General features: G+C 28.2%; 1 protein-coding gene across 2 annotated transcripts; it reads left to right on the top strand.

The window, feature by feature from the left end:
* The first annotated feature begins 6138 nt into the window (after positions 1–6138).
* On the top strand, positions 6139–9654 carry LOC120067842 (short-chain dehydrogenase TIC 32 A, chloroplastic-like). 2 transcript variants are annotated; one of them, XM_039019438.1, is made up of 8 exons: positions 6139–6471; positions 6564–6795; positions 6943–7022; positions 7118–7274; positions 7859–7940; positions 8075–8162; positions 8245–8291; positions 9276–9654. In XM_039019438.1, the coding sequence occupies exons 1-8, from the start codon at positions 6345–6347 to the stop codon at positions 9474–9476; spliced, it is 1014 nt and encodes a 337-aa protein (XP_038875366.1). In that variant the 5' UTR covers positions 6139–6344; the 3' UTR covers positions 9477–9654. The 2 variants fall into 2 exon arrangements, with proteins under 2 accessions (XP_038875366.1, XP_038875365.1); XM_039019437.1 differs by having other exon boundaries at positions 6140–6471; positions 7856–7940.
* The last annotated feature ends 720 nt before the right edge of the window (positions 9655–10374 follow it).

The raw sequence follows: 10374 nt of genomic DNA, 5'->3' as shown, positions 1-10374 counted from the left end.
CTTTCATTTAAATCATATTTTAGTTTCACAAACTTTCAATTTTATTCTATTTTAATATCAAAACCTTTTTAAACCTTGGTTTTAATTTCTTAACTTTTAAATTTTAAGAGCCAACTGCATATGCAGCATTCAAGTCTAAAATATTAACAAAGGTAGTATAATATAAAAAAAATTATAAATACAGTAAAATTTAAATTCAATTTTCATAGTCTATTAGTGATAAACCATATCGACTATCGCTAAGAGAATTCCATAAGTGATAGACTATTACGTTGATAGAGTCCCATCATTAATAAATTTTACTATATTTACAATTCTTTAAAATATTGTTGTACGCTTGATTATTAGCCTAAAAATGTTAACCATTGCAATTACGCTATCTTTTTATTGAATATTGTCCAAATGGAAATTCTAATTTTCCATCTAATACCAACTCATTTATTCGACAACACACTTACTCATCTAAATCAATAAAAATTGACACTTTTTGAAAATTTATGAATTAAAATGGATATTTTGAAAGTTTAAATACCAAAATATAACAAAATTTTCAGGGACAAAATTGAAGGTAAGCCTTTTTCATTCTCTGTTTTTCTTTTTTCGATTTATATGACGCTATTCATTTCTCAGTACTAATTCTCCCCCTCTTAGATTTTGATTAGCTTCTTTTTTTTTTTTTTCTTTTTTTCTTCTTCCTCTTCTTCTTCTTTTTTTAAGAAAGATTAGCTTATAATTTATTCACATTTTTTCCAATTCTTAATATATATTTAATTCGTTCGTACTTATGCCTACTAAGTGAATTTTTTTTTTTAAAAAAAAAAATACTACCACGTATTATTAAGTGGCAATGGACAAAAAATTTACAAATCTTCGATGCAATTCAAAGTAAAATAGATGGAAAATTATTCATCCACGAACAATTTCCATGATCATTCTTTGCAAATTTGGCAACGAAATCAACTAGAACATTACAAAAACAGAGTACAAAAGAGAAAACATCGGAATCAAACCTACTCATATGATACATACTAAGTGATTAATATGTATTTTTGTTGATGAAAAAAAATTAGGAAAAATTATATCTTTAATACAAAATGTTGAGTATGATTTTGATTTGGCCTTCATATCTTAAATCATTACATTTTAATTCTTAAATTTAGAGTTTAGTTTTCATTTGGTTCTTAATTTTTAAATTATTACATTCTTGTTTTGAATTTAGTTTTTATTCCATTCTTAGATTTATAAATTTTGCAATTTTAATTTTGAATAATTAATGTTTTTTCTCTTGATATTTACTTTCATTTAATTATTGAAGTTATTATGATGTGGACTTTTAAAATTAATTTTATTAGTGACTAAAAATTAACAAAAACTATTTTCATTATAACTGGTATGTTTTTTAATTAGTTATTAGAAAATCAACACATAGAAATTCAAGAGTGAAAATGTAATATTTTAAAATTTAGAAATCAAAGTTAGAACACATCCAAATTTTTTAAAATAATAATGTACAGTTTGAAATTTAAGATCAAATGGAAACCATATCCAAAACTGCGAGACCAAAAAAAAATTTTCCTTTTTTTTTTTCTTTTAATTACTTGGTTCCAACAATTTTTCGTTAAAACATTAATGAAAATTTAACACGTTGTTGTGTACTTAATAATTATGACATAAAGATATATTATGTACATAATCTATAAAATATTTTTAGAATAATAGAGTGAAATTCGTCGAATAAAAAAGAAAATATAGAAGTGAGAAATCTTTTGAATATTATCTTAACCAACAAAAGAAAAAAGCTTTGAAGATGACCTTTTTCCCCACAATTATTTTGTATGGTATATGGACTGGTGTTCTTAGTTTCAATTGATTAATTATCGTGTGTGTTGATGTAAATTTGATAAGATTTGATTGGTTTATTTACAAAAGTTTTAAAAAAAATCTAAATATTATTTTCGTTTCTAATTAAATTATACTTAAAAAAACAACTATTTTGTTTCATTTTAAATAAAAATATGTAATAATTTATATGTATTATTTTGCTATTGCATGAAATTTGTATACTCAATATACTCACATTAACTAATTGATGTGTTGCAAATTATACGAGTATAATTCGAGAGTAATTTACATATTTGAGATTAGAGTTTCAAATTCAATATCAAGATTTGTTGTACTAATAAACCTGACGCCAATAAATACTTTAAGATTATTTATTTGAGTAAAAGGGTTATGTCATGGAAGTCAAAAGGGATTCCACGTATATAAAACCAAAGGCTAGTTATACAAATAAAGTCGAGACAAATTATTTGCAAAACAATGAGAGTTGAATATACATAATTTAGGCCACGTTTACACTGGTTGAAAAGAGATTCATCGATGATAATGTAAAAAGTGGATCTCAGTTGATTACTTTTATTGTTGTTTACCTACTTTTCGGAGTCGTAATGAGATGTGGGACTCACTATGAAATTTGTAATCAAGTAGGGTAACCTGATTTAGGAATAAAAGGTATTTAATCTGATTGTGGTTGAAAATTATGTGGGATCTACTACTTTTACCATTATTGTTATAAATATTAGTCTTGTAACAATATGAAAATTATGTATTTGCTACACTATTGTTACCTTTATCATTATCGTTACTGTTATCGTTAGAGTCAAACAGTAACAGTAAAATGTGATAGATTCCAATAAACGCGGTAAAAAATAATCCATTTTTGTTTGCGATTGTAGTCCATTATGATTAATCTATCAATCAAATCTCATTTTGATTAAACCAATTTTCATTATGGTTTCGTAAACATGGCCTTATAGTTTAAAATATACATTTTAAAGTTTAAAGATCAAATTATAATGAACTTTGAGGTTAGTATCGTGAAAGGATTGAAATCGAGTAGAGTAAGATTACAACAAAAAAAAATTAGGAATAACAATAATAAAGAAGAATAAGGGAGAGAATAATACGCCGTGATTTTACGTGGGAAACCTCTAAACAAATTAGGTAAAAACCACGGACAATATAGAAGAATTCAACTATTTAAAATAGGAGTTACAAACTTTATTTCTTATAGAAGAGTAGTAAACTCTCTATTTTATCTCACAACTCACTTAGTTTGAGATTTTGGGATAGTTTGGCAACTTTGGGTTTCCACCTATTTATAGCACAGAGAAACTTGACAGCAAATTTAATGACTCATAATTCACCTTGATCGATGTGAATAATTTAAGAGTCACAAATCAATCTTGGACAACTTGGGAAGTCTCTAATGACCACAATTTGATTTTGAACAAAGTGTAAGATCCAATGATCCAAATTATTTTCAGGGAATTTTTCGACTAATCGTGAATATTATTTAATAGTTTGAGAGTGAAAATACAACATTTTACATTTTCAAATATAAAATAAAACATTTTTAGAAGTACAAAAATTAAAGCTTAATAGTATTAGTTAGTACAAACCTATCATAAACAAGAGACTCAACATAAAACATCTACTTTAGTGAACCAAATCCTTTAAGATCACCATAGAATTAAAAGAAAAAAGTGAATGATTGTAAAGCGATTGTACATCTTTAAATCTATGGTTTTGAAATATGGGAAAACATTTGTAATGTCCTTAGCTTTTCTTTAATGGTTAATCAAGCTGGGATTCATTTATAAAAGTGACATTTATTAAAATCACATATGATAAAAGCACTCAATTAAAGAAAGTAAAGAGATATATATATATAAAAAAAAAAAAAAAAAAAAAAAAAAGTGTGTGTGAGAGAGAAATAACAAGCTTTAATTGGGTCAAAGTGATTTGGAACGTCGTCGTTTCTTAGCTAGATATACCCAAAAAAGCTCTTGAGATTTTTCAACATTAAAAAATAAAAAATAAGAAAAAGAGAGTGGCCATGTGTCACCTTTCGTAATTCCACATTATCTAACGTTATTAAAAAAATTAACAAAAAAAGTTTGCGTAAGAAACTTTTTTTTCAAGATATAAATTAAATTAAATTTTAGTGTTCTGTTTCGAATAAATGTAGTTCTATTTTCAAAATATCAAAGTCGATTCAAGTGTCCATAAAGCATCTTCAATTTGTTTTAATTATAAATTCATATCTATTTATTTTATAATTTTTTTAATAATTTGTTAAGTAAGATATAATTAAATCTACATTCACCCCTCAACTTAAACTTTTGGATTAATTTATGATTTAAGATATTATCAGAGCAGGTTGGTTCAGAAAATCTCGAGTTTAAACCCAACCATTATTGTTTCCTCCCTAATTAATATTGACTTCTAGTTGTTAGGTCTTCTTCATATTTCAAGCACACAAGTAAGAGAGTGTTAGATGATATAATTAAATTCACCTTCATTCACTAGATTATTAAGTTAGTCAATGGTTTAAGACGGTATTAGAGGTGGTGTATTCAAATCTCTGCATTATTGTTTTCTCCTTAATTAATATTAAATTCCACTTGTTGGGCTTTTCAAATCTTTCAAGTCCATAAACGAGGGACAATAATTAAATATATTTTCATCTATTGGCTTAAACTTTTGGATTAATAGCTAACAAAAACGTAACTCAATTGGTCTAGTGTTTATACTACCAAGCTCTTGGTTTGAGGTTGGATTCTCCCATATTTTAATTATAATATATTTTTAGAATTTTTTTTGGGTTAATAGCTGATTTAAGATAGTTTTAACTCTGAAATCTGAATTATAAATTTAGGAATTGTTTCAATCATCCATTGCATAACTTGCCAACTGAATATATGTTATCTTTTCAGAAGAAAAAAAAAAGGTTAAATGATTAGATATGTGATGTGATTTATTAAAAAAAAAAAATATATATACTGTCTTCAGGAAAAAAAAAAAAAAGAAAAGAAAAAAAGAAGTAACATTATGAGTGTATGACTCTCTTCTTTCAAAAATGTCTATTTTGAGTTTAACAAATTAGATTACAGACATTTGAACTTCTAGATTCAAGGAAATAATTTCATATTAATTATTGATCATATATACTCTTGTTTTATGCATAATCTATTTTGATATTTCTATTTTCTGACTTTTATTCATATTGTGGTTTGGTTTATGTACTTTTCTTTTTGAAAAGTTGCTTTACCCACATTACTTGTGAACAAACAACTCTCTCGTGATTCTTATTTGCAAAATTCTAACTTAAATGCTACACACCATATAATCACTCCAATACAATTATTCTATTTAATACAAGTTTATAACTATATTTTAAAAAATTATTGAATATTCTGAGCTCAAATCATCACGTTTGAAAATTAAAAGGACTAAAAGTTACGTTTTAAGAGTTACAACATAAATAGATAAAATCACTAAACTTGACTATGCAAACTCGTGACTTAAGAGTGAGGACCTCAATACACCAAAACAAATGTGTCACTATGAGTTAAGTTGCATACGATAAATATTTTATCAATATAGAAAGTAAATTAAACATTTTCAATATAATATAAGAACTATAATAAATAGTAGAAAAATTGAGTACATCTCACACTTATCTTTTAGTAGTCCACTTAATTGTCAATCCAACAATGATTTATCAAGTGACAAACTTTTCTTTTACGTTTTCTAAAAGTATTTTTGAAAATTTAGTGGTGTATGTGATCGGAGTAGCCATAAAAAGATAAGTGTAATCTATTATGTATCCAAATAGAAAATAAATTGGGTGCATTTGAGTTTGCACCCATTTTTATATTGGCAATCCAAGTGCACAATCACGAATTATCAAGTGGGCAAACTTTTTTCCCTTTCAAACTGATATCTTTTATATATATATATATATATATATATATTAGTTTGTTGATTGAAGGGATGTATGGAGATAATGCAATAAGAATTATTCATATTCCTATAAAATAATATAATTAAACTATGATTTGTTTTAGTACAATAAATTTTATAAGAAGATTCGAATTTTTGATCTTATAGTCTAGAATGTACGGATATATTTAATGTCAATTGAACTAATGTTTAACCCATGAAGTATTTAATGATTTGTTAATAATAAAGTTGAAAAGAAAAAGATAAGGAGAGATCTACTAAAATGCATCTATAATTACATCGCAGAAAAAAATAGTAATAAATGAATGGAAGCTCCCAATTACCCCATATGAATTAAACAAATCTCTAAGTACTACTGAAATGACAAATATGTTATTCCACCATTTCTCTCTCTCTTCCCCTATTATAAATTATAGTCCAAACACCCTTCTCTTCTTTCAATCCATTCTCCTCGCTGAAATTGACACATGAAGAGCGGCGTGGCCTGCCATTTCTGACATACATCCATATTTTCCCATTCCATTACTCTTCCAAATATGCTCCTTTCCCTCAACTACCTCTCCGGCTCCCCCGGCCCCTCCGGCTTCGGCTCCAAATCCACCGCCGAACACGTCACCTCCTCCGCCCCCTTCCTCCTCCCTTCCTTCACCGCCATCATCACCGGTGAGCCCCCCTAACTAACTAACTTCTAACTTCTTCTTTTCTTCCATTATCCACTAGAACGATCAAAATGATTTTAACCATTTCTCTCTCAGGTGCCACCTCGGGTATTGGAGCTGAGACGGCTCGGGTTCTTGCCAAACGTGGGGCTCGTTTGATACTTCCATCGCGGAACCTTAAAGCCGCTGAGGAAACTAAGGCTCGGATCGAGTCTGAATGCTCTGATTCGGAAATCATTGTTATGTCGCTTGATTTGAGCTCTTTGTCTTCTGTTAGAACGTTCGTTGCCCAATTTGAATCCCTCAATCTCCCGCTTAATCTCCTCATGTAAATTCTCCAATCCCCTCAATATATATATATATATTTTGTTAAGTGCCGCCTAATTTCTAACTCCAAATTTGTAATTTAAACATTTTTTTTCCTTTTTAATGGCATTTTGATTTTGATTTTGATTTTGATTTTTTTGAATTTTAGAAATAACGCTGGAAAATTCTCGCATGAGCATGCAATTTCGGAGGACGGGATCGAGATGACCTTTGCTACTAATTATTTGGGTAATTTTATTTTTTTTAATAATAATAATAAATTGTTTTTTTGTGAAGTTTATAGAAAAAAAAAGGGGAAATTAATGTAATAAAAATAATATCAGGTCATTTTCTGTTGACGAAATTGTTGGTGAATAAGATGGTGGAGACGGCGAAAGCGACGGGGGTTGAGGGGCGGATTGTGAACGTGTCGTCGAGCATTCACGGCTGGTTTTCCGGCGACATCATTAAATACCTCGGTCAGATAAGCCGAAATAAAAGGTAAATTTAAATATTAAATGGTTTTCTTTTTAATTTCTTAGTATAAATATTATTTTGATTTCTATAGTTCATTTTCATCCTTGTATTTCAAAACGTCTCACTCTAGTTTGAAAAGCTTACCATTTTGGTCCTTTCATTAACTCTCCGTTTAAAATGAAAAAAAGAAAGTTGGAAATAATTTGAATAATTTTTATTTTATTCACTCTAGATCCTGCAAATTTCTAGTTAGATTTTATTAGTACATAAAAACAAGATATCAAATTGTTCTCTTTCTTGCCGTATCAAATAATTCATTTGAAATCAAAGTATCTATTTTGTATGAAATTTCGTTTTAAATTCTACTTTGGTCGGCTTTGATTTATTTTAGCCTCTACGAGACTTTGATTCATTTTCTTGAGCCAGTAAAGCCATTAGAAAATGACTATTTTAGATGTAATCACTTTTAACAGTATAAAAGACTAAAATGAATAAAAATAAAATTGAAAGACAAAAAATAAATAATTTAAAAAATAAAAGGGATTTGACTTGGTAGAGTATTGTATAAATTAATCTAATACAGTTTAATGTGGGTGGATTCCCAGCAGGAATTACGATGCGACACGTGCTTACGCGCTCTCTAAGCTTGCTAACGTTCTGCATACCCACGAACTTGGTCGCCGATTGAAGGTTCTTTACATTATAATATTCTCTTTACTTTTTTAAAAAAAATTAATTCTTTAATTCCTTTTTTTTTTCTCAATAATTTCTAATTTGCATTAAAAATTATAATTATTGTTTTTTTTTTTTTTCTTTTGATTTAGCAAATGGGAGCTAATGTTACTGTGAACTGTGTTCATCCGGGAATCGTCAGAACTCGACTTACTAGAGATCGTGAAGGTTTCATTACAGGTATGAAATTTCTTTAATTTCCCTTTTTCTTTTAACTTCAGTATATATCAAAATTAAAAGTAATTTCAAAAAATTACTGCAGATTTGGTGTTCTTTATGGCTTCCAAGCTGTTAAAGACAATCCCTCAGGTAAACCAGCCAAACCTCTCATTAATTCATTTATTAAATTATACATTTGAAAATTGTTAAAATCACTTACGATACGTTTAATGGTATCGTTTAAAAGTATATAAATATCAAATTATTTTGAATGATAAAAGAGTGTGATTGCAAATGTTATAAATACCCATTTTAAGTGGGGTAATTGAAATAGCTAGCACTCCTAAGGTTAATAATCAAGTATAAAGCAACATTTTTAAAGAATTACAAATATAACAAAATTCATGCGTAATAAACTCTAATATAGTTTGTCATTGATAAACTCTGAGAGTTAATTTAAATTTTGCTATTTCTACAAATTTTATTTGTGTTGTGTTATATTTACTAATTCTTTGGAACTAATTGTTATATTGCACCTGAAAAGTATTTCAGTATCACTCCCAAAAGTGCAATAGGAGTTGTATTTAATTTTATTTAAATGTTGATAGAAGTAAATTTATCATAATCCATCTGCTCAGCCGTTTGGAGGAGAACAAAGTTGCTCAATAATCTAGCAACTTAAGCTTCTTCAAGTTTGGAAAATAAGCCTTTCCTCTCACAGTTCTTTCCTTCACTCTCAGTTAGAGTTTTGATGGTTGGTTCTTCCAATTTTATACATTATTGCTTTTAGATCGGTTGATGATTTAACTACATATATTTTGAAGGTTAGATTACGAGATTAATAGCCAAAATTTAGTTAAGCAAGTGAAATGCACTCCCTCTTGAAAGTTAGCGGTCTAACATTCATCCTTTCTGTTTTACGCGATTGGATTAAATTTGTAATTTAATCTATTTTAAATTCAATATTGTTCTAGATATAAAAACAAGAATTTTTTTAAAAAAATATATTTATTTATTTACTTTGAAGTCTACGTTTTCCGTTTGTTTCCCGAGAAAAAAATAGAAAAAACAGAAAAAAGGCTATATAGTAATAGAACTGACACACAGGCCAATCTGATTTTCCTTCTTCCACAGGCGGCGGCAACGACATGCTACGTGGCGACAAACCCGAGGCTAAGCCACGTCACCGGCAAGTATTTCGCCGACTGCAACGAGTCCTCGCCGTCCAAACTCGCCGCTAGTCCGACGGAAGCCGCCCGTCTCTGGTCCGCCTCCGAGATTATGGTCAACGCAAACTCAAAACTCGTTTTCGATCCAAACAATGCCTTGGACTAATTTACTTTCTATTAAAAATTAAAAAAAAAAAAAGATGTGACATATTTGGTTTGGAGAGAGAGAATCTTAGTCCAAAATCAAGTATAAAATATATATTAATAGATGGTAGGTAGACAAAAAGCAAGAAGCTAGCTAGGTAGTGGGGGAAAGGAATATATATATTTAAACAAATATAATATATAGTTTTTTTTTATTTTTTTTTTTTTTTTTTTGCTTTTTAGAATATGGTAATGGATATATATAATCAATCAAATAGTTAGCTTTATTTCATGTGTATAATCTATAGTTTTTTTTTTTAATTTTGGGTTGTCACATATGAACCAAGTTAAGTGCTCTCTTTACACTTTCATTAAATCATTGGACCCATCAAAAGTATTGGAGGATTTGGCTGTGTGTAAGATCATTTAATCATCATGATACTATGATTCTAGGGTCAGATTTAAAGCAAGAAAAAGGTGGTTTTTTTTTATTTTAAAAAAAGTAAAATAATTAAAATGATGCAAATGGTTAGTATTCCATTCCAATTATTTGATAGACCCATGCTTTTGTTTATGTATAGAATAGGAAAACGACGGCGTATTGTATCTTTGGACTTTGGGGAATGTGGGGTAGGTTGGTGGCAGTTTTTCATGTGGGTGGGATTATTTTTTATACTTATTTTTAATAATTGAAAAATAAAAGACTTTATTTTTGGGGTTTTGATCAAAACATAGGACCTACTCACATGTGGCCTTAGTTTTAAAAAAAAGACCTCTTTGAAGACATAGATTTAAATTATGAGTGGTCACTTACCTAAAATATAAATTATTAAATATGATAAGATCAAATAATTGTGATTGGTCAAACTAGGGTTCATCTAACTCTATTATAGATATTTATTTTTTTAAAAAAAACTAGT

The sequence above is a fragment of the Benincasa hispida genome, chromosome 12 (genome assembly GCF_009727055.1).
Source record: "Benincasa hispida cultivar B227 chromosome 12, ASM972705v1, whole genome shotgun sequence".
NCBI classification, from domain to species: domain Eukaryota; kingdom Viridiplantae; phylum Streptophyta; class Magnoliopsida; order Cucurbitales; family Cucurbitaceae; genus Benincasa; species Benincasa hispida.
This window is presented reverse-complemented; position numbering and strand designations above follow the sequence as displayed.